At 42.3% G+C, this 27,488-nt stretch overlaps 1 protein-coding gene across 3 annotated transcripts in view; it reads left to right on the forward strand.

Moving 5' to 3' along the window:
• SH3TC2 (SH3 domain and tetratricopeptide repeats 2) overlaps positions 1-27,488 on the forward strand; it is a 313,696-nt gene that overhangs the window by 280,645 nt on the left and 5,563 nt on the right. For all 3 annotated transcript variants that reach the window (XM_078652997.1, XM_078652994.1, XM_078652995.1), the window contains exons 15-16: positions 364-486; positions 4,314-4,464. In XM_078652997.1, coding sequence (XP_078509123.1) covers positions 364-486; positions 4,314-4,464 — 274 coding nt within the window. The remainder of the gene's footprint in view (positions 1-363; positions 487-4,313; positions 4,465-27,488) is intronic.

Raw genomic sequence — 27,488 nt, forward strand, 5'->3', positions numbered from 1 at the left:
CCTACTGGCACCCTAGGGACACCCTGCTGCTATAGCTCAGCTGTTTCAATATTTCCAGTAATCTCGTTTTAAAATCGCTTTGGACTTATTTTCTCACCACTGATGCCAGCCTTCTAGTCCTGTTGGTGACAGATGCTCCCTGTGCCCGTTTTTAGTAACGTTATACCTTATTTCTTCTAGCATTTTAGTGGGTGCTTTCGTGACAACAAACGTCTGAAATAGTATGACCTTAATGAATACGTGGTTACTGTAAGCCTGTTTTGTGTCCTGGTGAAGAGTGCAAAATTGATTGTTTTACTGCACAACTTGTTGTAGAAGATAACATACTCTTCTTGGATCTTATGAATACAACTTCTTTTGCAGGCGGCTGTCCAGAGGACCCTGGAATCTGGGGATTTTGAGCTTGCACTGTGTTTATACGAGGAGGCCGGGGATGTGTTCTTCAATGGAACCCGGAACAGGCATAGAGCAGTTTCCTTCTACAGGGTAATCCACTTATGTTTGAAATTAATTCTTAAGCAAGTCAAATTTTGAACTAGAATTTTAGTAGTGAAAGCAACTACTGTCCAGAGAAGCTAACATAGCCAGATGTTACAGGATTACAAACACAAACAATACAGATATACAGCCAGAAATCTTTGATTTCAGATATAGTGTGCATCAACATGGAAAGCATATATATAGGGGCAGCCCTGCTGAACATGCAGGCTTTCAAACCCAATTATTTGACCAAAAGATGAGATTACTCTGAAGTCACCCATCAAAGCCATATAGTACTGGTTTCTCCTCGTGGTGCTTTGCTGAGCAAATCTATCAACTGAGAGAATTGCTGCCTGTTGGCAAAGGGATCACCTTGTTGAATAAGAATGTGAACAAGGGTGTGCTCTGTAGAACAGACAATCTATCACCACCTCTTGAACCCCTATACCAAGACATAGCTGCAACCACTTCTCTGTAAGTGCTCTGCTGTACCTCGGATAGGGGGTTATGCTCTTTTTACCACCTACATTAAATACATAAATATCATCATTTGCAGGAAGTAAATGTAATATTTCTACATGTTGTCAAACTGTTTCATATTGCAGTAATGCGGTATGTTCCTCTTGACTAATAGACCACACTATCCAAAGAGTAAGTCAGCAGAATTCTTTGATTTTAACAATGTTTTTCATCAGAGGAGAAGCAAACCGACACAAAACAATGTACACATTGTTGATGAGGGGGTCTCATCAATAAAGAGGCCAGTTAATAATGCTACTCAGCGACCTCAAAGTTGCATTATAGAAGAAGCCAGCTTTCCAACCCTGAAATCCTATAGATATAAATTAAGATTCCAAGCAGTGCTGCTCACTTTGAGTTCTCTGTGCAGGTTTTTACTTAGTAGGAAACATGAGAATTGGGAAGATTAGTTTGATTATACATGACCACATAAAACCCTAAGACTTCTTCTATGTTAATATTCTTAATACATTCTTATTATATGCATATGGTGATGTATTCGTATGCACTGTTAAGCGAGGGAGCGTCATACAGGGTGGCTCAGGTTGGCTCCATGGACCATGCCATGGAAGCTGCAGAGCACCTGTGACACCGGGCATAAGTCCAAGCATTGCACATTACCAAGCAATGGCGGGACTGCCTGAGCAAGCCAGCCCAGACATGCAGCAACTATCAACCAATGGATACTGTAAATTAACAGGTCATTCGAACAGGTGGGCTGAGAAACGAATTTTGCTCTCTGAAATTCTCGGATGTGGGTCTGCAATGGTTTAAATGTAGGGAAATCGGATAATTTTTCTTTTAAGGCATTTTGGTGTGTTGTTCATATGGGGTAAATAGCAACAACAAAATGCCTGAGTAGGAACCACAACAAAGGAAAGGACATTTAATTGTAGGCTTAAGTAAGGGCTTGCCCCCACATAAGAGTAATAACCCATAGGATAGTCAGCTAAGCTTTGGCTGAGCAGAAGATGTGCCTTTGATTTTTAGTCTACTGTTCATGGGTTTTAATCCACCTAAATAACACACAAAGTGAATACAGGAGCGAAATATCCTTGTCTTTGTGTCTTTTTTTTATATCATTGTATCTCTCAATACAAGCAGTAGCTATGGGTTCCTTTTTGTAGACCAAGTTACACATTGTTCTTTTCCTAAGGAAAGTCTATCCACAATATTTTCTGTAGATTAGGTCATGTTTTTGGTATCAAAAAGTGGCTGTTTGTTGGAGACAGCAGATGAATACATTGCACCAGATAGCCAAAAAGGTTCACTTGTAAATGTAAGAAAAACATTTTCTCGTAAATTTTGCAATTGTCAATCAGAGCAGTTAGGCACATTCAAATAGATAGCCTAGATGAATCAGTGGAAAATACATAAAATACTCTAGCACTGTTGCCAGAAGTCATTGAACAAGAAGTCGATGGGCGGTATAAAGGGAGCCTGAGCCTTAACCACATCGCTGCTAGAGCGATTCCGCTGCTGTGCTGGACAGCAATAAAAACGGGTGTGGTCATGACGAGCTCAGCGCAGCTGCCCGTGAAAGTGAAACTGATCGCGATCAAGTGAACATGAACAAAGGGGGGCGGGAAGAAGGGGAACACGAACAGGAAAGAGCAAGGGGTGGAGGAGAATGAAAAGGAAAATGAAGCTGACTAGGGGGGAGTGGGAGAATGGAGGGGTAGGGGAGGGGATTCATGCACTGTAAGGCTGTAAGGCTTAATGAGCCATTACAGAAAGCCAGATGGCAGCTGTGCACGTTCACGCGCACATAACCACACACTTGAGGCCAGCAAAAGTCGTTGGTAGCACTTTGAAAACCCAGTTACTAAATGTCTCGCCAGAACAGCGCATGCGCTGGATAAGGCGAGACCTAAAAAGTAGGACATATCCAAAAATGGCAACCCCAGAGAACGGTAAACAAATGGAGCAGGAACCAAGACTATTGACTAAAAGAAGATCTGTCTAATCAACCAAACACTCAGCAAACAAATCAACCATTCATCCCCACCCATCCTGCAGCATCCACATTCCCCCCCCAAAAGATATCAGAGAACAATGCAATATAAAGGCATCTCTTCATTAGGGAACCATAAGCCTCAGCCAGAGCCGGTGCATAATAGCGGCATTTGGAAGGTAGAATACAAATGTGATACATAGGCAGCAGCGCACTAAGGAAGCAATAGGGACCGGGAAACATTCAGCCGGTGACCTCTACTCTTTCTCTTTGTTTCATCCCCCTGAAAGTCAGCCAACATAATGTCCCATGCTCTCGCAAATTCCATGGGTCTCCTCCTTTGGCGCGCTTCGCGGAGAAAAGAAGTTAAATGCAAATCTTAGTCTAAGAAGAAATAGCTATCTTAAGAGTGAGAAGAAGGAAGGTATTACTTTTTACTCTGTGGCCAGACTGGAAGCATAATGATCAGATCCCATGAAGAAAGCAGAGTTGCAACTGCATAAGGAAGCAATTGAGTGAGACTGGATACCTGAGGAGCTGCTCACTCTTACCATGATATATTGAGCAACTGGAAGTGAACAGTTTGACTGGTATTAGTAGGCGGTGTCCAAACTTTTTTCTCCAAGCAAAGCTTTGTGAAGTTTCTAATGTTCCTAATTTTTTGAATTTTAAGAAGTTTCTTCTGTGGATTGAGAAATTATTTTCACCACATTACAAGATCATTTTTATTGTAATCGAACTTAACCAAGATGGAAAACGCATGCGGTCTTTTTTTCCTGCAGACTTACTATTAGTAAGAGCTTTTCTATGCACGGTAGCAAAGGTATGCATACATTTTTCATTAATTGTCACATGAGTCCTCCTTTTCAAGCAAAGAAGAGGAAAGCAGAAAACTTTGCATCTTCTTGGAGTAGCAATCTTTTCCAGAAACCTTCGCAAAAGTTGCAATAAAAAAGGTGTCAATCCCTTCACAATAATAGAGTGTCTTTTATCACACTCACATTAAATTACACAAATATAGCTATTGCTTAATGATGCCATCATATTGCCTATAAGATATTCTTGTTATGTATCTAAATCTGCAGCCTTATTTTCTTCTAAGTACAACTTGCAACCTTAGTTTCTTCAGAGTAAAAGTGTAGTAGCTTTAACTGATGGTCAAGGGGGAGTGACCATGCATTAAGTGTCAGCTAAGTCCCCAGGATCACAAGACAGAGTTACCCCAGTGTACCACCTTTTTCACAATTTGTACACAGGCACTGGTCAAGAGCTGCCCAGGAAACCCTTACAGATAAAAAAAGAAAAGAGTCACTCTGCAAACCTCAGTAAATGATGTCTTACGTCAAACTTTTATTTCTAGGAAGGCGCTATCCCATTGGCCCGGAAAGTCCATCAGACCACAACGGAGCTCCGCCTTTTCCACAAGCTTAGCGAGTTGCAGATTGGCCTGAAGGACTATGTGAAGGCGCGGGAGTTTGCAACAACTGCAGTGAGACTCAGCTCTGTTGTAGGTGAGTTCTTTAGAGTTCTGATATGTCGTTGGCATTTGTGTAGCACCAGTCTGCTGCTATATGGTATCTCACTGCCATTATTCATGGAATCAGTTTATTACAAGATTTGAAAGATATTGCACTATAGAGTAATACGTAAATCAGCTTTAATTTTCTGATGAAAAATCACATTTGCATTTTTTGGGATGGTGATTTCAGTAATATGTCAACTGTAATGCCTGCTTTTCATAATGTGCTGAACACAAATATTTATATCGAATGAGAAAATATGATTTTCAGTAGGATTTGCAAGTGAAATATAAAATGAGCCACATGTATAACTTTGATTGCCCTTACACAGACATTTAAGTGAGCTCCAACCAGTCGCTGGTTCTTAACCTTTTGACTTCTGTGGACCCCACTGCATCACAACTGGAAACCATGGAATTTCAAATCATTTCTATGATTTGTACCTCAATAATAATAAACAACACAAGTAAAAATACATAAACAAGTGCTCTCTATAAGAACTCAGAGGCTAATTCACAAGCCCCTCGCAACGCAGGTGCGTCACTTTTTCCCATATAAACAATGACATTCCGGTGTCACAAAGGGCTTGTGAATAAGCCCCTCAGTGTGTCTTATTTCCTCTTCAGCTGCATATTTAAGCATGAGAGTGACTACACACCATTTAAAGACCAAGGTTGGGTTAATTCACAAATTATTAGGCAATCCTGTGACATCAGAGCTCTCAACACAAGTGGTGGGACAGAAGTAGTAACTGGAATGACACTGGTTTTGGACAAACACAGGGTATCTGAAGAACTGAAATCTTCATTCTCAGGGAATACTTACTAATAAAGAAAGAACTTGGCACAGAAGCTGCAATATGAAAAGACATCTTTATTAAACTTAATAAGTGAGGCCACGTCACACAGAAGCCGTAGCAACTAAATGAGGTAGTCTGAGGAATACAGAGAACAGAGGCCTTTTATATGCTCTCACGGTTACAAACTTCAGCATACAAGTAAGGGGCAGTCCTAGCTTTTGCAAGCATGCAAAATACCTAACATTCCTTCTTACACAAGCCGGACAAACCCATAATAAAAGGACCACAACCCATATCATACACAGACCATAAAAGAAGGAACAGAAAACAGACAAGGGGTGTGTGTGTGCATGCCAAACTCTACAATGTCCTGTGCTTTGATCCTCAATCTTGATCAGCTAAAGGGCAGGAACCGGTTTAACAAGGTCAGCTTCAGGCAACAGGGTCAGTTCACTCAGGTCAAACAGGAGTCCGCACAAACTCAAGCTAAGGTCGACATGTCCTTAAAAGACTTGTTTCAGCCACAATCATGGCCTATGTGAGGGCAACCAGAAAATGGCTGCCATACACAAAATGGAACCCACGGGTTCAGAATTCACAGAACCTCAGACCCTCCTTTTGCCCTTACATAGGCAATCACTCAGTCTGTATCTGAATCGATGTCAGTATTATCCGTTATTCCCTTCACTAAGGCATTATTACTCGAGTTATCTTTCATGGAACGCAAGGGATAGACTTCGTTGGCATAAATATACATCGTCTGATATGCCCATACAGACCCATTGTAACTAAATGACAGAACCAAATAGGGAATACCTCTATCTGTAGTATGTGGCATAAAACCACACACCCAACAATTTGTGGTGTTCATTACTAACTGGTGTTGATGCAGAAGCTGTACAAAGGAATTATTCACAAATTCCGACCTTCTAATCTGCTCGTGTTCATGTAAGATATGAAAAGAATGCAAAGAAGTAGTAGTAGTAGGAAAAGACATAGGTTGGGAGGTGGGTGCAGAAGTCAACTGGGTAGTGAAAACAATCCTACCCACAAAAGACAACGTCATACTTAAAAATACCAGAAAACATGTTATTAAGAACATATGGACAACAGGAGAAAGTAATGACCACTATTACAAACAAAATTATCATATTCACAACACTAAGCAAAAGCAAATCCTAAAATTATCTAATAACATTTTAGGGCTCCTATGCATTTCAGAAACGTATTATATATTCAGGTGAAACAGAGGCGATCCTTATTAATGCTATCAGATGAAAAGGGATACTCTTCCACAGAGAATGGACTTTATTCTGCTTTTACTAAACAGAATACTACTTTGAAACAATGCCAGCAAAACAGCAAAAATTAGTCTCCTAACACCCGTTATATGCAATCGCACGGAAACCACTTGTGAAACCAACTATGCCCAGAGTCCGTTCAAAAGCCTCTCTGGCAGGCTTCTATTGTCCATCAAATCTTCTTTTGTTGTTTTCTTCCGCATGGGCTTCTTCGTTCAGGCCTTTCATGTAAATGGTGCTTCTCAGTATCCGTTGGAGTGCCCTCCTGGCAAACACTCATAGCTCATTCGAAAGTCTCAATGTCTCAAGGCAGTGAACCAGTATCTCTCCTCTGCGGCAAACACTACAGAAAGCATGATCTTCATTGATCATGAGCACAAATCATCTCATGCAGACCCGGGACCATTCTCAGACTCCAACACTCATCATTCAGTGTCAGAGGACGCTCAGGCTGCTCTTTCATGGGCACCAGAATAGAGTGCCTTTTGCCAATCTCGGATCCTCCGGTGCACTGCACTTCCGTTGGAGCAAAGGAAGAGGGGGGTATGTGGCCAAAACTCAGGCAAGGGACTCAAGGGACTGCACACTGTCAGAGGTTACCAGTACATGACAGGCGCTCTTTTGCACTGAAATTCTGGTTCTGTGATGTCCAATGCCGTCTGATGGAGCAAGTGCGATGCTTTAAACAGTTCATTGTATAACAAGGGGACTGAAAACAGGTGGCCTGCAATCTTCAAAGGAGTGGCCATACGCCATGGGACAATTCTGCATTGAAATACACTGTCATTCTTAAAGGCAATACAAAAACAAAGGCAGTAGGCAAAACAGTGCCTCTAGGCTCTTCAATTGGGTTTCCGTGTGAGAGCATATCCTTCACCATCTAAGGGTAGATAGCGACATGGGAATTCTATCTGAATGGATGTCCTCACACATAGTGGCATCGTCTAATGGGGTAAACACATTTTATCTCAATGATTACATATAGGTGTTCATAAATTCTTTATCTAGAACATCTCAAAAGAAAAATCGCATAATACAGATTATCAGGGAAAACAGTCTGGTTATACAAAAGGGAATTATACATAAGATGGGGGTCCATGGTACATTACTGCAATCTGAAAGTGTGAACCTGAATAATTCACCAACAATAAAGAAATGGGCTAACTGGTGAAAAGAATATGGAAAAGGGAAATGGAACTAGGACACAGCTAAAATCCCAATAACTAGGCACGATGCGCTTGGGTGATAGTCAGGCATGTGACACAATACCAAGAGTATGGGTGATACACAAAAGGTCAAAATAATACACAAATTTAAACTCTACCACTGGTCGCTACACCATATACGGTAATCTCAGCTAATGTTCCAGTTCCTTCTTCAGGGAAAAATAAAACCTGGTTTCCTTTATGGTACAAGGCCATACACTACTTAGGAAGCAGAACAAAACTGACTAATGTAATATAAAAATTAGGTCACCATGCACAAAAGTCACAGATCTATAATTTATCCTTACGTCCAATTCAGGATACATAATTTTAGGGCTGCCGGTTCCTTAAGGGGAGGGGGCAGTGCGTGACTAACAGCATGTGACACACTCTGATTCTGTATATCTCTTTTTTATTTTCCTTCAAATACCATTAAAGCCAAATTTGACATACACTGATGAAGTGTTGTCTGTTTTTCTGTGAAATTTAGTGTCAAAGCAAATCTACCCAACTGTTTGCAGGATACACATCGTCATGTATATCCCTTCACAACACAGATAAACTTGTAATAGTATTATAAGCAGCAACATAAAACAAAAACATGCAAAAAAAACACACAAAACGGACATGTCAAGCCATCAGATATACTCACTGTATATCAAGCACAAAAAGCATAGACAAAACAATAGCATATATAAATGAGCGGTGCCGCACAACACCAGGTCATGTACTAACAATATTCGGGCCTGCTTAATTTGTCAGGTTTAAAATCCTCACCCTCCTTTTGACAGCAAATCACCAGGTAGTGGAGATTTGGCTGTCAAATGCAACTTACTGTGTGTCACTTCTGACACACAGGACCAGCAGGAACAATTCATAAAAGGATAAAATGCAAGAATATATAAAACGCACAAACATTTCTTTTCAAAGAAATTACGCAAAAACACATCTCTTTTCAACCAACCTAACTCACGTGTCTTGTCAGCCTTAAAATCACCCCGAACAATCCATGAATGATCTGTGAGCAGAAGCAAAAAGAAAAAAATACACAACACACAAAAGAGAGACATTTCTCATGACAAACGGACATCAATTATAACTTTTAATCAGAAGCCAAAACATGATACACATTAACAGACACAAAAAAAATTCCATTACTTAACTGTTACCATCTTGTCAGTCAGCTTGCAACATGAAGCCCTTTTAACTTTCCAAAAGTAAAATTCTTTCACTGACACTCTGCGTGTCCCGTGCGCAAACACCCTTTGAGGCCCTGCTTTTCCAAGCAATCATTTCTCCATCTGTTTACACTTACTCCTAACTCCCACCTTACTGACCTTAAGGTCAAAATCTGCCTTGCGGGCTCCTCAGCCCTCTATCTCTTCCTCACTCTTAAGGCTGAAAAAAGACAAAAAACCTTCCCAACTCTTTCTAACCTGCAATAACCAACCCTATTTAAAACACATGATATATATATTACTCCTGTTAGGGGCTACAATTTATTTCTATACTTAGATTATTAAAACAGTTACTGTGACTAATTCGCAAAACATAATAACATAACATACCATCTTTAGAACAGATGTTTGCTATTACACTATGCAATGGTACTCATTTCAGCAACATTAAATGAATCTCACTGGGCCATTTTAAAGCAAACTCCAAATGGGGACAGTCTGCAAATTTGTATTACACCTAAATGTATGCATTTACTGAAGCCTAAAGCACTTTAAAGCTATCATAAATGGCAAGAATGCTGTTTTAAATGGTCTATTTTACCCAAATTCGACTTTGATGTTTGGGGCACTTAAAAATAAATATCCTATACTTGTGATACATATTAATCATCCTCAGAATATTCTTTACAAATTACAAAGATTTTTAATCAGACATATCCCATGTAAATCTTTAGAAAAATGAGTTTTGTACGCCTGCGCTAAGTGAAATTCCATATGCTAATGTTCTCATTATGCGGTATAGCACAACTTAAATTACATTTTAATGCTAGGATGTCATAGTATGAGCATTAAGCTTCATGAATAGTAAAAAACGAATTTTGTAGCACTTATTTTTAATTATTATTTTTCATAATTAATAAAAAAAATTAATAAACCCAATTATTTTTTATAATTCCACATATAAGAGCAAGCTGCATCCCTTGCCTATCATTTTTAGACGCATTCATTTATAAGCCCAAGCACAGACGCCTAATTTGAAACATGACAAAATGTTTGCGCCATTTTTTTCTTTCTAAAAAGGACAATTTTATTTAGCAACAGACCCAAGAATATGCTTACAAAATGTTGCTTAATAGACTGAAAACATCAAGAAAAACCACGAACAGACATTGAGCTCCTTTCAGACATAAACAGAAAGGGGTCAAAACACTCAGGACACACAATACAGCGTGCTTTAGCAATGCATCTCGTGAATAGCGCCATCGCTATGTACTTACAGAAGTTGCACTAATGGGAAACCCACATAGACATTTAAACACACATTTAACCCACAAATCAATACTCAGGACAGAAACCAAGGACAGCCCACAGACTGTACTTAAATCAAACCATTTGTAAATACTAGTTGTAAGTCATATTTACAAGAAACGCTTCTCAATTGTGTTTCAAAAAGACTGCAAAAACAGCCCAACAGACTGATGTATGTCCAAGAAGCGAAAATACACTCAATTAACTAGCTTTGGCTAGCAGAACACCAAACAAAACCGCTCTGCATATCTTCCTTCATAACATTGCGCAGAACAAAGGATCCTTATATGTATTATGTCATATTTTAATTCCCTGGGGATACAAAATCATCAAGGAAGAAATATGTTTGTAAATCTAAACCTATTTAGATATTCCCTTTAGGGGGGCCGGCTAATTTACTTCACATCACACTATGGTACCTTCCAAAAAAGCAACACATTTTTCCATGTGAGCTTGAGAACAGGCATGCCAAAAAATACTGCGGAATACGCAAGTATTATAATCAAAGTGGTGCTTAAGGTACTTTTCGTACGTGCACCGTTCAACTAAACCAAATGGAGAAATATCTCCTCATTACCTGCCTACACAAATTGCAATTCGCATATCCAAACCTATACAAATCCAAAGTTGGCCAACACAAATTCCAAAGTTCCAAAGCTACAGTCCCAAATTTGCTAAGATTAGGCATCTTATAGCTCACTAATCTAGCTTCAAACTTCAAGGGGTTATCTCTACCAATACACTCGCAAATATACGAGCCCCTCGGCTTTGGTAATTTACAATAACGAAATCAAAAACCAAGAAACCAAACCCCTCGGCTTTGGTAATTGCAATAACCAAATCAAAACCAAGAAACCAAACAAAGTCGTGGGAGCGACCCACTTGTACTTCTTATTTTTACTAATCAAAAGGTTATCCAAATTCTAACTGTCAAGTTCTACATGACCTAACGGTCTTTTTTAGAATACTCACGCCAAAAAGGTTCTCAGTCAGGAGTGACATCATGTGGAGGAGCAAAATCAGGAAGATCAGAAATATACTGGGCTGCAGAATCAAAGAATCTCCAGAATCCCTGTGCACAGAGTAGTAGAGTCCCGTCCTGTTCTCCTCAGTAGATTTCAGCCTTCTGACAAGATCACTCCCACAGAAAGTCACTTCTCTGATGAAGCCCCACGTTGGCCGCGCCATTTGAAGAACTGTAATCTTCATTCTCAGGGAATACTTACTAATAAAGAAAGAACTTGGCACAGAAGCTGCAATATGAAAAGACATCTTTATTAAACTTAATAAGTGAGGCCACGTCACACAGAAGCCTTAGCAACTGAATGAGGTAGTCTAAGGAGAACAGAGGCCTTTTATATGCTCTCAGGGTTACAAACTTCAGCATACAAGTAAAGGGCAGTCCTAGCTTTTGCAAGCATGCAAAATACCTAACATTCCTTTTACACAAGCCGGACAAACCCATAATAAAAGGACCACAACCCATATCATAAACAGACCATAAAAGAAGGAACAGAAAACAGATAAGGGGTGTGTGTGTGCATACCAAACTCTACAATGTCCTGTGCTTTGATCCTCGATCTTGATCAGCTAAAGGGCAGGAACCGGTTTAACAAGGTCAGCTTCAGGCAACAGGGTCAGTTCACTCAGGTCAAACAGGAGTCAGCACAAACTCAAGCTAAGGTCGACATGTCCTTAAAAGACTTGTTTCAGCCACAATCATGGCCTATGTGAGGGCAACCACAAAATGGCTGCCATACACAAAATGGAACTCACTGGTTCAGAATTCACAGAACCTCATATCAACCGAGCTTTGTATGGATCAAGCTGAAGACCGTACAGCGTCTTTGTGACGAAAAGTGTCAAAAACAGTGATTGCATAACATCTATAACCCTAGGTGCTCATTGTGCCAGAATACGCCTACTGGGATGTCGTACACTGCACGTGGAAGTATTTCACCTCTGCTGAAAAGTGCTGGCATGCCGCCATTCTAATACAAGAAGCGTAGATGCTTAGAGTTGGTAAGTTCCCGTCTGAATAAAGCAGGGGATTGTACAGTGTGCAGCCTGGAAGAGTGTTTTGGGCATTATACATGGATATACATGCAGGAATAAATGACCCCCCAGAACAATGGCTCTCTAAGTGTGCAAATTCCTGTTTTTTTTAGTAAATCATAAGCAATGCAAAACTGTTTTTAGTTAGAAACTGATTCTTAGATCAGGTTGGAGCTCCTTTTAATGCGAACAGTAACTGTATGCATTCACACACGCTCCATTCTGACCAATAATAATGTTTATTATTTTTATAAACATATATTTATTGATTTTTTTAATGCATATGTTAACGCGGGGTTTCTGGTCTGTTGTTACCTTACCAGATCCCAGCTCAGGTCGACTGGATCGTTGGTACCTGTCATTGAGTAAAAGGCAACCCACTACTAGATCAATCAATTTAAGAACTTAAACCACTCTAAAGAACCACTTACTAAGAAAAAGTTTTAAAAGTTTATTGTAAAGCCAAAAACAGCTGGAGATACAATATTCTCAGCATAAGATTCAAAAGATACACAGGTACTAATATATACAAATATTACCTAAATGCTCTTAATCTTCCAAAGAATATTACCAAAGCAAATTCAAATGATATCAGAGTTGCAAGAATAGCTATGATCTGCAACTTGAGAGTCATTTACAGAAAGGAAAGGTTTTGGTTAGACTGTCCCTACACTAGACTAAGTGACATCCCTACTTAACAGATCTTAACCTAAAAAGGTGTCAGCAGTGGTGACTTCCAAAGAATATCACACACTTCTCTTAGTCTCTGAGTCAAGTTGATTTCTTGCAGTCTAACTATCTGCCTACCCATCCGCTCTCTTAGGCTTCTCAAACCCTCTGTTCTAACTCCACCCCAGGGTGCTGTCCCTAATACAAAATCACATTTCCCATTGTAACGCCCTCGGGACGCCCCTCACGTGGTGTCGTTTCTGGTGGCAAATCCATACTCGTAGTCCTCTGGACCCTTCATTAAAGTTGACCTTGCTTCCCAGGCTTCTCTCCGACGAGACAGTACCCCCAGGAAATTCCTGAAACCTCCTACAGGCCTGTGCATGGCTCCTCTGAACAAGAGCCTATTCATCACCATACTGATTAGAACTTCTCGCACCTGCAAATAGACACTTCTGCTATGGGCCCCAAATTCCGACCTCCACCATATCTTTAGGCCATAAAACATGTACCAGAAATCACAGTTAGTGCCTAGCGCGACTTTTTTTTAACGAGCACATACAAATCTAAAGAAATGACTTTGTCTTTTCAGGCCTGTCAGGATCTCATGAAACGGGCCTATACATTCTGCAGACATTAAGTTCTTTGTTTAAACAGTATTCTAACTATCACACTAAATAAGTAAAACTCTTCTATAAAATATATTTCAGTTCTATATTTAGTAATACATTAGATTATACCAATATTAAAGTCCATAGCTCGTGACAGTGTAGCAGCACTATTCATTTTCTGTGAATTGCCATGTGGCCTACACATTTCATGGTTTATCGAATTACATTTCTTATTCCTACTGCCACATAAAATGAGACTTTAACATCATTCTAACATCACTACACACTTCTATATTAGTTTTTCACACAGATACATGTATTACTATTCAAATTAGACACTCTTATATATTTGCACTATATATGTTCCACACTCTTATATGTACCTTTACTAAGATAATGCAACATTCTTGTAAATATGGTGCACTTCTACATTTTTCTCAATTTTGCGCTCTCTCATTCCCCCCGTTGATGACTTTCAGGAGTCATCACTCAAACACCATCCAAGATATGAATCCTTCAGACTGAAGTTGTTGCAACACCCCCTCGTTTCATTGTCTCTAGAGCCTTCAGACTCCTGTACTGGGTATCCTGCATCGCAGTCAGTCTTCTCTCCTGTTCTCTCATAGATCTCTGCAACCTGTTTGCTCTATACCATTTGTACAGTCGCACCAATCCCCACAAAGCGATTACACAAATCACTATTATGATGATGGGTTTCAATATGTCAATAAACAAAAAGTGGCCTGGTCAGAAACCTGTAAGTGTGCCGCAACTGGAACTAGTGCCCCAAAACCATTAGTAGCACTAGAAGTGATAACCCGGGTCTGTTAGGAAAAAATTCCCATCAGCCCACCCATGTGGTGGAATGTCGTCATGTGGGAGATGTCACCAATCCAATTCTCAAACAGTGCACCTAGTCATGGTGCAGAGATGGATTAACATGGTGTAAATACAGACCACTGGGCTTCACTGGTGATGCTAATGGGGTGCAGTGCAAAAAATTAAAGTGAAAAACGTGAAAGTAAAATTGATTCCAAGGACCAAAATTAATTTTAATCAGTATGGCACTCGGGTCAAGATTAAAATTCGCCAAAATAGTTTGAAATAATAACTATATGTGGGCAAAGTGAGTGGAGGTCGACATGTTTCAGCTGTATTGACTGTTGGTCTTAGCTTTCTTCAGGACCATTTAGGAAACTGCGACTGCAAATCAAAAAAATTTTTTTGTGAAGCACGCTAATGTACATTGGATAAGTCCTACCAGTTCCTCTGAGCCCAGATGAATACCGTAGGAAGTCCAAAATTTTATGTATCTCCTAAGGAAGAAGCATAAGCGTGAATCAAAAACCATGTAGTGCACAACAGATTTTAGGAAAACAAGCACAAGATGCTAAGCACACAAACAGGGCGATGGAGACAATCTCTCCCCGCTGATTATACTGCTATGTTTCAATCAGTGTATAAAATCACATATATGGTAATGAATGTGGTAACTTACCCAGCATTATGTGGGAGTACGCCTCACCTCACCCGGAACCCACTCGGGAAAAAGGGAGGCCCCGCTCTAGTTAAGGAGGGAAATGGACAAGAAAGTACCTTTGAAAGATAGCAAAGGGACTGACAACAATACTAGCTACCATTTCCAAAACTATTCTTAACAGAACCTAGCTTTAAACAGAAAAAAGACTCAACCAAGTATAAGGAAAATGACTATAAGACTCTGCAAGAATAAATTAACCAAAAATGGAGGGCAGGGCCACTCCTTGGAGGACTCTTGCTAGCGATAAAATGACTAAGAAGAGGCACTGGCGCTATCAGTAACCAAATATTTGGGCAAAATGGCTGAAGACTTAAGGGACTCTTGCTAGTGCTAAGATGACTCGCCCTGTTAGGGATAGCAAATGATGGTGTGGTGCCCTACCTGTCCGTCGGTACCTCGATGCCGGCGTCCGAGAAGGAACGGAGGTACCGACGCACAGCGCGCATGTCTATTTATACCCTGGTTGATTGGGTAACAGGCTGCAGCTGTTTCTATTATCCATCGCGTCTGCTTCGTAAGAGGGATGCCCGCGCTATAGTGCGCATGCGCTAGGCATCCCAGTAGTACGACGCGTGAGCAGTGAACTGTAACGCGCATGCGCACGGCTTTTCGGCCGCAATGCGCATGCGCGGGCTCTGAGCCATGTGTATCGGTCCGCGCATGCGCCAGAGTGTACTGCGCAAGTGCCGGTATTGAAACACGTCCAATCGCGATCCCATTACCGGTGTGTACCACCACAAAGTAAACGGAGCGTTAGTGTTGTCAAAATGGTCCTGAAGAAAGCTAAGACCAACAGTCAATACAGCTGAAACATGTCGACCTCCACTCACTTTGCCCACATATAGTTATTATTTCAAACTATTTTGGCGAATTTTAATCTTGACCCGAGTGCCATACTGATTAAAATTAATTTTGGTCCTTGGAATCAATTTTACTTTCACGTTTTCCACTTTAATTTTTTGCACTGCACCCCATTAGCATCACCAGTGAAGCCCAGTGGTCTGTATTTACACCATGTTAATCCATCTCTGCACCATGACTAGGTGCACTGTTTGAGAATTGGATTGGTGACATCTCCCACATGACGACATTCCACCACATGGGTGGGCTGATGGGAATTTTTTCCTAACAGACCCGAGTTATCACTTCTAGTGCTACTAATGGTTTTGGGGCACTAGTTCCAGTTGCGGCACACTTACAGGTTTCTGACCAGGCCACTTTTTGTTTATTGACAGTCTCTCTTAGGGCATGAGTGGTTTTGGTCGTTAAATATAGCCCTATTTTGACCCTCCCTACGTTTATTCTTTGGGTTTCAATATGTACCAAATGAAACTCTTTCCTAGATTGGCAAACCAACCTCCAACTTTACCCATTCCTTGGCCTACTTTCTCCCACACATTTATCTTGGTCAAATCTTCTATCTCATGGTGTATTTCTGTAATGTTGCGTATGTACTTTTCTAGAGGTTTTGAATTGTCTGGAATGTAAGTGCAACATTCCTGGAACTTCAAAGCCTTACAGACTCCGCCCTCTTTGGCTAACAGAACGTCTAGAGCAAGTCGGTTCTGAAGAACCATTGCCCTTATCAATTGCATCTCTCCCTCCACTAGCATTAAAGATCTAGCAGTGCTAGCGAATAACCTATCCACAACTGTTGCCAATCTTCTAATTTTGATGTTATTCAATATTATTCCCAAAAGAGGAAATGCAGCACCAAATACATCTCCAACTACCTCCTCAGTACCTAGATATCTTCTCCCTCTAGTTGACGTTCCTCCCTTTTTAGCTTTTAAATCCTCAGCATGGTATATTTTGGGGAAGACAATTGCCAAATAGCATGATCCGTACCAATTATCTGGTAGTTTCACATATGCATTTCTTCCACATACAAAATATACATTTGGGATTACCTGCATCTCCTTCAAGAAGTCTTTGGAGTAATACTCTAATTAGAAAGCATGTTCACAACTGACTTCTCCCACAAACACATTCTCATAATATGTTTGACTTCTGTGTATACACAATTTTCCCTTTTTCTCTCGGTCTAAAGCTATTGGACCATTACTACCCTTTCTTTGGTGTTCCCTTTCTTCCTTGGTCCAATCTGTTTTCCATTGTCCTGAAGCTTTTAGGATCTTTTGTCTTCTGTATCGATCATCCACCTGCCCTATAAACTTTTTCTCAATTTCAGACACTTTGCAAGTCAAATTATTTCTTCGGGCATGTGAAGTATCTAATGTTCTCCATGGAAGGAAAAATTTCTGTAACCTGTCTTCACTCTTGTAATAATCCCACTAATTGAGGTGTTTATAATTTGGCACCTCTGGCAACACGGAGTCGAAGTTCGAGAAGTAATACTCGAACCCCTCTCGTTCATAAAATATGCTCAGCAATAAACTACATGATATTCCATAAGTCAATGGAAGATGATGATACCTGATGCCCTCGTCTACAGAGGCTGGTAACTGCATGCAGACATAGCAGTTCTTCGCCTCCATGGCATCAATATATTCATAAAGCAATTTGGCATAAGCATTTGATTTAAAATTCCCCTTGGACTCATTTGCATGTAATCTCTTAATCTCAGTATCTAACGAAGCTTTCTCTTCCTCAGTGTTTTCCCCTTTTTCCCCAGCAACAGTAGTAGGCTTTTGTGTCGATACTCTTTTTGTCTCTTCTCTTGCTTTTGCTTCGTTTTCATGTCCCACTACATATGATATAGTAACTACTAAAACTATAAGAAAAATCACTCCCACTAAAAGTGTGCCTACAATACATTTTGTCCTGCGGTTCGGGTTGCCAGTCTCCATGATCTCAAAACAGTGTAGCTCTGGTTTTCGTTCTCAGCACAAAGTCTTTTTCTTCTCCTCAATGTCTCTTTCCTTTGCACAATGTCTCTTCACGAACCACACCTGGAAACTGATAATTCCCTCCGCAATCAGTCTTTGAGTTCTGTAGCAACAGACAACCCTAACCCTTCTCCATCCACTAACATGGAAGTCCCTAGTTTCTTTCTTCTTCCACTCGGCGCTAGGTTATCTTTCAATCCGTATTTACAAAGTTCTTTGCAATATCTTTAGTAATCCGTGACTATGCGTGTTCCAATAACGGCTACCACTTGCTCTAATATTTCCAAACGAAGAAGTATTCCCCCAAGTATTGGATAATCTGAACAGCAAACTGGAAATTCAACTGTCTCTAGGATCAATTTTCTTATTCCACTCAAGAGAGGAGGATAGACGATGTTGAGTGTCAGCAATCTTTCGACCTCTACTACAGGCATCAGCAGCTCTACTTCCACTGTTATAAAGGGTTCAGTTCTGGTCAGGGTCACTTTCCTCACCCTCCCAGTTCTGCGTCCCCCAGACATCTGTAGCAAAGTAGGTCCACTCAGGAGTAGAGTATCTTCGGCAAGGCACTCGCACCCTCCTCGATCTCCTTGGACTTTCCTGTTCTTGGTCCTGTGCACCTTCGTCCAGATCCGAGTCTTCGGATATAGGAGCAAGAGTTTCTTCTCGAGCTGACTTTAAGCTTGGCCTTCTTCTTCTTTCGGGCCAAGTAGCCGCTCCACGTCTTGTTCTCCAATCTTTCGCCCTTTCACTCGGTCCTTGATCACTCTGGACTTGTTCTGCTTCTGAGTCGCATTCACAGCAACTTTCTCCTTCTGTAGCAAGTTCAGTTTCACTGCCGTCCTGTCCTTCTTCTTCCGGATCTGTAACGCTCCCAACTTCTTCAGACACCCCCACAGCTTGTCTGATCCCTTCTAATGGTTCTCCTCCTTCGGCTGGATTTCCATCTGCGAGAGGAGCTGTTTCTTCCAGGGTTGCTGGAACTCTTCGGGTGTGGGAAGCGTGTATCCAATTTGGCAATCCTCCGCACTTCACGGCAGTATTCGTGGTTAAGATAACCTGGAAAGGTCCTCTCCAACGCACGTCTAGGCAGTTCTTCCGGACGTGCTTCTTCACCACAACCCAATCTCCTGGGCACAGGTCATGGCACAGATCTCTTGAAGATGGAACCTCGGCAGCCTGCACCTGAAAGGACACAGAATGAATGGCGTCAGACAGTCCTTTGCAGTAGTCCAGGATCAGGTCATCTGAAATATTTAGCAAGGCAGTCGTCGGGACAGTTGGAAGTCTCATCGCCCTCCCCATTAGTACTTCATGAGGAGAGAGACCTGTCCTCCTGTCTGGTGTACTACGTATGCTCATAAGCACTAAAGGCAAAGCATCCGGCCAACTTAAGAAAGTGGATGAACACACTTTGGCAATTCTGCATTTCAATGTTCCGTTTATCTGCTCCACGATACCTGAAGCCTCTGGTCGATAGCTACAGTGTAACTTCTGATCAATGTTCAATGCAGAGCAGAGCATCTTCACAATTTCACTGTTAAAATGTGTTCCTCGATCAGATTCCAGAGAACCTGGCACCCCGTAGCGCGGGATCAACTCTCTGAGTAACAACTTTGCTACGGTGAGTGTATCGCACCTACGTGTAGGGTATGCTTCGACCCATCTGGAAAATATGCATACAACCACCAAAACATACCTAAGGCGGTTGACTCTTGGCATCTCAATGAAATCTATTTGCATTCTGTTGAAAGGCCCCCCAGACCTCCCAATATGACTCATGGTAACTGGTGTTCTTTTCCCTACGTTCAGTTGCTGACATGTAACACATCTCCTACAGACTGCTTCTGCTGCAATTCTAAACTTAGGACAATACCAAGTCTGCCTAAATACCCTCAGCATGGCATCTCTTCCTAAGTGTGTTGGACCATGTATCTGTCGTGCCATTGGGTTCACTAATTCCTCCGGTAACACTGCTCTTCCATCTGCTGAAACCCAAAAGTCCATTTCACTTCTCACACAACCTGCTGTTTCCCAGGACCTTTTCTCAGCCTCAGGTGCATTGTCTTGCATTTGTTTCAAATCTTCCCAAGTATCAACAGTCTCTAACATCATGTTTAATTCTGTCTTTTCCTTAGCCCCACCTACTTCCACCTCCGTGAAAGAGTACCCTTGCTCCGCACAGTAGCGGGCAACTTCGTCTGCATATCTATTTCCTTGTGACACAAAATCTGTATTTTTTGTGTGTGCTACGCACTTAACCACTGCGATTTCAGCTGGACCTTGTAATGCTTCTAACAGCAGTCGTACAAATTCCCCGTTTCTGATTGGCGAACCAGAGGAAGTCATGTAACCCCTCTGAGACCACAACTGCCCGAAATCATGAACTACACCGAAACCATATTGGCTATCAGTATAGATGGTGACTCTCTTTTTGCTACCTGCTATACAGGCACGTGTCAATGCAATGATTTCAGCTACCTGAGCGGAGTGTACTCCTTCCAGGCAAGCGGCTTCCACAACTCCAGTAATGGTGCAAACAGCATAAGCTGCTCTCAAACGACCAGTATCGTCTCTTAAACATGAGCCATCAACAAAATAAATTTCATCAGGGTCGATCAATGGCTCATCCACAATATCTGGTCTGGGCTTCGTGCATAGTTCAGTCACATCAAGGCAATCGTGATCTTCACATTCTTCGCCTTCAATATCATTAGGAAGTGGCATCAGTGTAGCAGGATTCAAAACAGAGCACCTCTTAAGGGTCACGTTTTCTGCAGCAAGAATAACTTGCTCATAGCGCGTGAGCCTACTATTGGTCAAGTGCTGTGTCTTGGTCCTGGTCATTAACAATTCTACAGAATGCGGTACATACACCACTAATTGGTGTCCCATCACAATGTTCTCACAACGTTCAATGCTGACACCTGTTGCAGCAACGGATTTGAGACATCCGGGCAACGCTGCGGCTAGCGGATCTAAAGTAGCCGAAAAGTATGCAACTTGTCTACGGGCATTCCCATGTACCTGTACCAACACTGATAACGCACATCCCTCTCTTTCACTGCAGTACAATGAGAACGGCTTCTCATAGTCTGGCATTCCCAAAGCCGGAGCACAACACAAATCCTCTCTCAGCTGTAGGAAAGCCATTAAACAATCGTTGTCCCATGGTACCGGATCACTCACCTCCTTGTGCGTCAGTTTTTGTAAAGGTTTCGCTTTCAGTGAAAAGTTAGTTATCCACTGTCGGCAATAACCAACCATTCCTAGGAACATCCTAACTTCTCTCTGTGTCGTAGGCGCATTCATTTTCATGATGGCCTCTATCCTATCTGGAGACACCGTGCGCTTTCCTTTCTCTATCCGATGACCCAAATACTGTACTTCTGTCAGACAGTACTGCAATTTGCTCGGGGATACCTTGTGTCCATTTTCAGCTAGGTGATTCAGCAAAGCAATGGTGTCTTACTTACAAGCTTCCTCTGTTCCGGACGCAACAAGTAGGTCGTCTATGTACTGGACCAGAACCGAATTCTGTGGCAGTACTAGACTTTCAAGGTTCTTCTTCAACAGCTGGTTGAAGATTGATGGGCTATCTGTGAACCCCTGTGGAATTCTACACCATGTTAAGACGCGACTCTCCATTTTGAATGCGAAGAGATACTGGCTTTCTTCATCTAATGGAATTGAAAAGAAAGCTTGACAAAGGTCTATCACTGTAAACCACTCAGCTTGGAATGGTATCTGAAACAGTATCACTGATGGATTCGGTACCACTGGACAACATGAAACAACAATGTTGTTAATCTTTCGAAGATCCTGCACTATCCTGAATTTCCCACTAGGTTTCTGCAAACCCATAATCGGGGAGTTACATGGACTGCCCACGATTTCTTTCAGTATTCCCTGTTGAATCATGGACTCAATCACAGGTTTTAATCCTGCAATCGTCTCCTGGGATAATTTATACTGAGGCGTTCTCGGATATTCAGCATTTGGTTTTACCATGATCTTCACTGGTTCCACCCCTTTGATCAGTCCTATCTCTTCCCCAGTAAAATCCCATACCTCGGATGAGACAGCATCTCTTAAGTCCCAAGGAAGGTCTTCCACAGTCAAAGTAGGATACAGTTCTATACATGTTTTCAAATTCGTAATTTTAAAGGTAGCATCATCATCTGCAGTCTGAACCTCCACACCCTGAGGTGTGCAGTATATGGTGCAGTTCAACTTGCACAATAAGTCCCTTCCTAGCAAACACACAGGACTAGAATCACATACCACAAACTGATGTTCATTTGTGTAATTCCCTATTTTCACTGACACTGGTTCTGTCAAAGGGCTAGTCATTCTCCTATTTGCTACTCCTACTACCTGAATTGTTTCCCCCGACATTGGTAGGTCCGGAACCACTGCTGATCTCAAAGTTGATCGAGTAGCTCCGGTATCCACCAAAAACGTCGTAGGACACCCTGCTACTTCAGCCTCAACAAACGGTCCTCTTTGGTCCACCTCTAGAACTGCCCCGAGGGTACAGTCCTCTTCTCTGCTCACACGTTGTCCTGTTAATGGATCAATGTAGTAACACTTTTCTTCCTCAATGAAAAGAGGCATTTGCTTATAGATCTTTCCCCCTGTCGCAATCTTTGGTGGCTGTGGAAACTGAGCTCACGGAGCCGAAGTCCCCCCTTTGGCCACCTTGCTTCTTGGAACTGTTACCTCTTGAACTGGAACCTCTTGAACTTCCTCCTCTAACTCTAATTCTCCGTTTTCAGGGTTAAAAGGGCACTCGCGTCTCCAATGTCCCACCTGGTGACACTGATGACACTTTGTCGTTTTCTTTAACGTGGCAAAGTCTATTCTAGGTCTCTGACTTTCCTTGTTATCCTTATTCTGACCATTCGACTTTCGTCCCATTGTCATCATTCCCAGTTTTTGCTGTCCGCCCTTTCCAGCTGACTGCATCTGTACCACCATCAGCTTTTCCTTTAGTTTCTTTGTCTTGGAATCTATCTCATCACTCCAATATCTCGCATACCGCAAAATTTCATCCAGTGGTCTGTTCTGCCAGCAAATTAAATGTTGCTGAATCATCAAACAAATATCAGGTCTCAACCCCAAAACAAACTTTGATACAAACTGTCCTATCTCTTTGGGATCCATTACATCGAGCCCACTGTATTTTTTGAATGTTTTCAACAATCTTTCATAAAATTCATGAACTGTCTCCTTTGGCTCCTGTCTTGTTCGGTCTATTTTTACCCAATCTATGTCTTGTGGTGGCACCTTATCTTTCAGCCAAGTTATTACCCTTTCATACTTTTGCATTACCGTCTGTGACGGTCCATTAGTCTGAGCATTCCTTTCTGGTTCTGCAGTTGGCCATTCAACACTAACCTTGCATGCTGTCCACAAATCTCCTGGGACAACAATGTCAAATAAGGTGTTCAAATCTATCCACAATACCTTTGAGATTTTCACAAACCTTTCTACCTGCTTGTACCACTCAACTGGATTGTCCCTTAACTTCGGAAATGAGTAGGTGAATGCAGCCAAATCTCCTCTCCTCCAAGGCACATGTACATAATTCCCATTCGATATTTCTCGCAAAGGGAATGCCTCCATCTGCATTAGCCTTCCCTCCGGAGTCCTCACACTCGTGCTCCGTCTAACAGTACCCCTTTTGGACCACCTCTCCTCCCATTTGTCCAGATCTCTCCATGCTCTTATTCCTGTTATCAGTTCCCTTATGTGTGTTTTCAGTCCAGTTGTTCTCTTTTCGTCTAAGTCCTGATCTGTATATTGTAACCTATGGTTACTCTGTAGTGTCTTCGTTCTGGACAAATCTACCATATACCTGTCTGCCAATCCAGACAGTTTCTCATGAATCGCTCTTGCCTTTCGAGTAACATCTTTCGCTATAAACAACAGTTCATCTTTTTCGTATGAGTCAATCCTTTCTAAGGGCAACGTACCATCTATGATCTCATCCAAATCAGATTTTAAGCTGGTGACATCAAGTCTTATGGCTTTTACTGCAGCTTTCAGTACCCCATCTCTAGGGGGTCCATTCACCTCTCTCCCATCCCAGCTCCTAGTTCTACGTCTAGGTTCAGGCGAGTTATGGGGAGTCCTCCCATGCTCCCACCTCTCCAGGTCCCATGCCATTCCGTCTTCTCTGGGTGGATAATCAAACACTCCATTTACTCTCGTAGTCCCACATCCCCCACTCTGAATTGTTTCTCTAGGTGGTTGGCAAAGCATTCCGTTGTTCCCCATTTCTCTACCATTTGCCTGCGGCCTCTGATCACTCGCCGCATGGCAAGATCCTTCACTATTTCCACGACTCCAGTGCTGTATGTTATCATTAGGTGAATGGTGAGTGCACCTAAACCTCTCTCTATATTCTTGGGTCTTTGATCTCCCTCACTTTGAATGAGACGAGATATCTCTCCACACTCCGTACTTCTTCCATTTCGCTCCTGTCCGTCTCTACCGTCCATAGGACGCATAACTCCTCTATTCTCTTGACTTTGACCCCCACGTTCCTGACTGCTTTCACTTGCCCCACAGTGAGATACCGTTCCGTTGCCTCGACTTCCCCATCCTGCTTCTACTCTAGACCTGTTGCTCGGTGTTTCTGTGGACCCATCCCATTCTCTCAAGTCAGCTCTTAACTCTGTATAGGTTTTCGGCCGTGGTCCCCTCAGGTCCATCGGTCCCCTTTGACCCCCCCTGATCTATTACGGGGCCCACTGTTGTATCCAATGGGGTGTTCCACGTCACTGGTCCTGGCAATTGCCTCCAGGCATTTGTCGTATTATTCCTCCTTTCCATTTCAACTCTTTCTCTGTCTAGCTGTACCTGTTCCTCCTCTCTCCCCCTCTCTGGGTGGTAAATCGACCGTATAGGTCCTATGGTAACGGGTACTTGAAGAGCATCTGGTAATTCATAGGTCTCAGCCCTCTCAGATGCTGGCATCTTCTGCACTGCAATCCTTCCAACCACTCTCTGTATTGTACTATGTTGAGGGGTCTCCTCACCTTTGGTAGGTGTCCATTCCGATATAGGAAGTGGTATATACCCCTCTATGGCAGCCCCATCTTCCCTTGCGAGTCCCCTACTTTCTATTCCCCCAATGTTTGGAGGCGGTCTATCTATCAGCAACCTATTTATCAAGTTGTCCTCCGACTCGCTCTCCTCATCCTCTTCCATGAGTCCCCTTTCTCCTGCCACCTCCCTCACTGGGTACAGCTTATCTACCTCAATTGTCTGTACCCTCCACATCTTGGCGTCCTCATCCCATTTGGAATCTCGCACTGCTCTTACCGATCGTGTCAGCCTTTCTTGGCGCCTATTCATATTTCTGTCGTGCGCCGCCCTAATCCATGCGTTAAGGGCCTCAAACTGTGTCCGTCTAAGCTGAGGTTTCAATGAGGACATAGTTGCTTTCAGCCGATGTAACACCTCTAACTTAAACGTCCCATACTTTGGGAACGGCAGTTCCTCATTCCCTTCCGTAAGCTTGCTCCAATCACTAATCCACAATATAGTGTGTAAACCAACATTCGCTGCCATATAGTGAGCCGGTGTACCCTCTGGCGGTGCCTCTTCCCCGTAATAAGATTCTCTTTTCTTCCTTTTAAAAATATCCCTCAAACATTTAAAACACTTCATGTTTAACTCTAAAAATTTCTATTTTCTTCGGTTTGTTTACTTCCTGATGACAATCCACCAATCTCAGCACTGTTCTCGCTAGCTACCCTATCACAGCGCGGCTTCTACTGACGTCACACCAACCGCCCTATCCCGTCGCGGCTCTTCACTAACCGCCCTATCTCAGCGCGGCTCTTTCCGACATCACTCGTCCCCCTTCGCAGCAGTTCCCCTCCTTTCTCAGCTCGTCTTCGCGGTCATGCATGCGTCCCATTCATACTCTGAAAAATGATTACTTCCGACCAAGCGATCACTTTTCTTGACTGTACGTCCACAGCCTAACTGTAATTGTCACCTTAACCGACGAAATGTCTTTCCGTATACGTCCAGACAATCGCCTTCTCTGATAGGTTACTTACACACAGTAACTTTTGACCTGCGTCCGTTACTCACACACTCACTCTTACACTCCCCCTATCTCGGTTCCGCTGGCGATCAATGGTACCTCATGACCCCCGTACTATGGTCGACAACTACTCTGGATGTTCGATACACCCGAACCACTTAAGCTCTACCCCGAACTTAAGGTTTTTACCAGGTTGCGCGCGCTCACAACCTTCTCACATTCACACTACAGGCATTCGACTCCGCATGACATTACAATACATATACAACACAAAACACCGCAATCTGTTCATGCATGACCCTTGTTATACTCACTCCCGTTCGATACTGCTGCTTTTCTCTCGCGCCATCAGCACCTTCTTCGGCAGGCCACCTCTCGATCTCTAGGGGCCTTGGGGTAAACTAACCTAGTCTAAGTTACCTTCCTCAAGAAGATAACCATCCTCACTCTGCTACCAACTGTTAACGCGGGGTTTCTGGTCTGTTGTTACCTTACCAGATCCCAGCTCAGGTCGACTGGATCGTTGGTACCTGTCATTGAGTAAAAGGCAACCCACTACTAGATCAATCAATTTAAGAACTTAAACCACTCCAAAGAACCACTTACTAAGAAAAAGTTTTAGCTGGAGATACAATATTCTCAGCATAAGATTCAAAAGATACACAGGTACTAATATATACAAATATTCCCTAAATGCTCTTAATCTTCCAAAGAATATTACCAAAGCAAATTCAAATGATATCAGAGTTGCAAGAATAGCTATGATCTGCAACTTGAGAGTCATTTACAGAAAGGAAAAGTTTTGGTAAGACTGTCCCTACACTAGACTAAGTGACATCCCTACTTAACAGATCTTAACCTAAAAAGGTGTCAGCAGTGGTGACTTCCAAAGAATATCACACACTTCTCTTAGTCTCTGAGTCAAGTTGATTTCTTGCAGTCTAACTATCTGCCTACCCATCCGCTCTCTTAGGCTTCTCAAACCCTCTGTTCTAACTCCACCCCAGGGTGCTGTCCTTAATACAAAATCACATTTCCCATTGTAACGCCCCTCGGGACGCCCCTCACGTGGTGTCGTTTCTGGCGGCAAATCCATACTCGTACTCCTCTGGACCCTTCGTTAAAGTTGACCTTGCTTCCCAGGCTTCTCTCCGACGAGACAGTACCCCCAGGAAATTCCTGAAACCTCCTACAGGCCTGTGCATGGCTCCTCTGAACAAGAGCCTATTTATCACCATACTGATTAGAACTTCTCGCACCTGCAAATAGACACTTCTGCTATGGGCCCCAAATTCCGACCTCCACCATATCTTTAGGCCATAAAACATGTACCAGAAATCACAGTTAGTGCCTAGCACGACTTTCTTTTAACGAGCACATACAAATCTAAAGAAATGACTTTGTCTTTTCAGGCCTGTCAGGATCTCATGAAACG

The sequence above is a fragment of the Lissotriton helveticus genome, chromosome 7 (genome assembly GCF_964261635.1).
Source record: "Lissotriton helveticus chromosome 7, aLisHel1.1, whole genome shotgun sequence".
In the NCBI taxonomy this organism is placed as follows: Eukaryota; Metazoa; Chordata; class Amphibia; order Caudata; family Salamandridae; genus Lissotriton; species Lissotriton helveticus.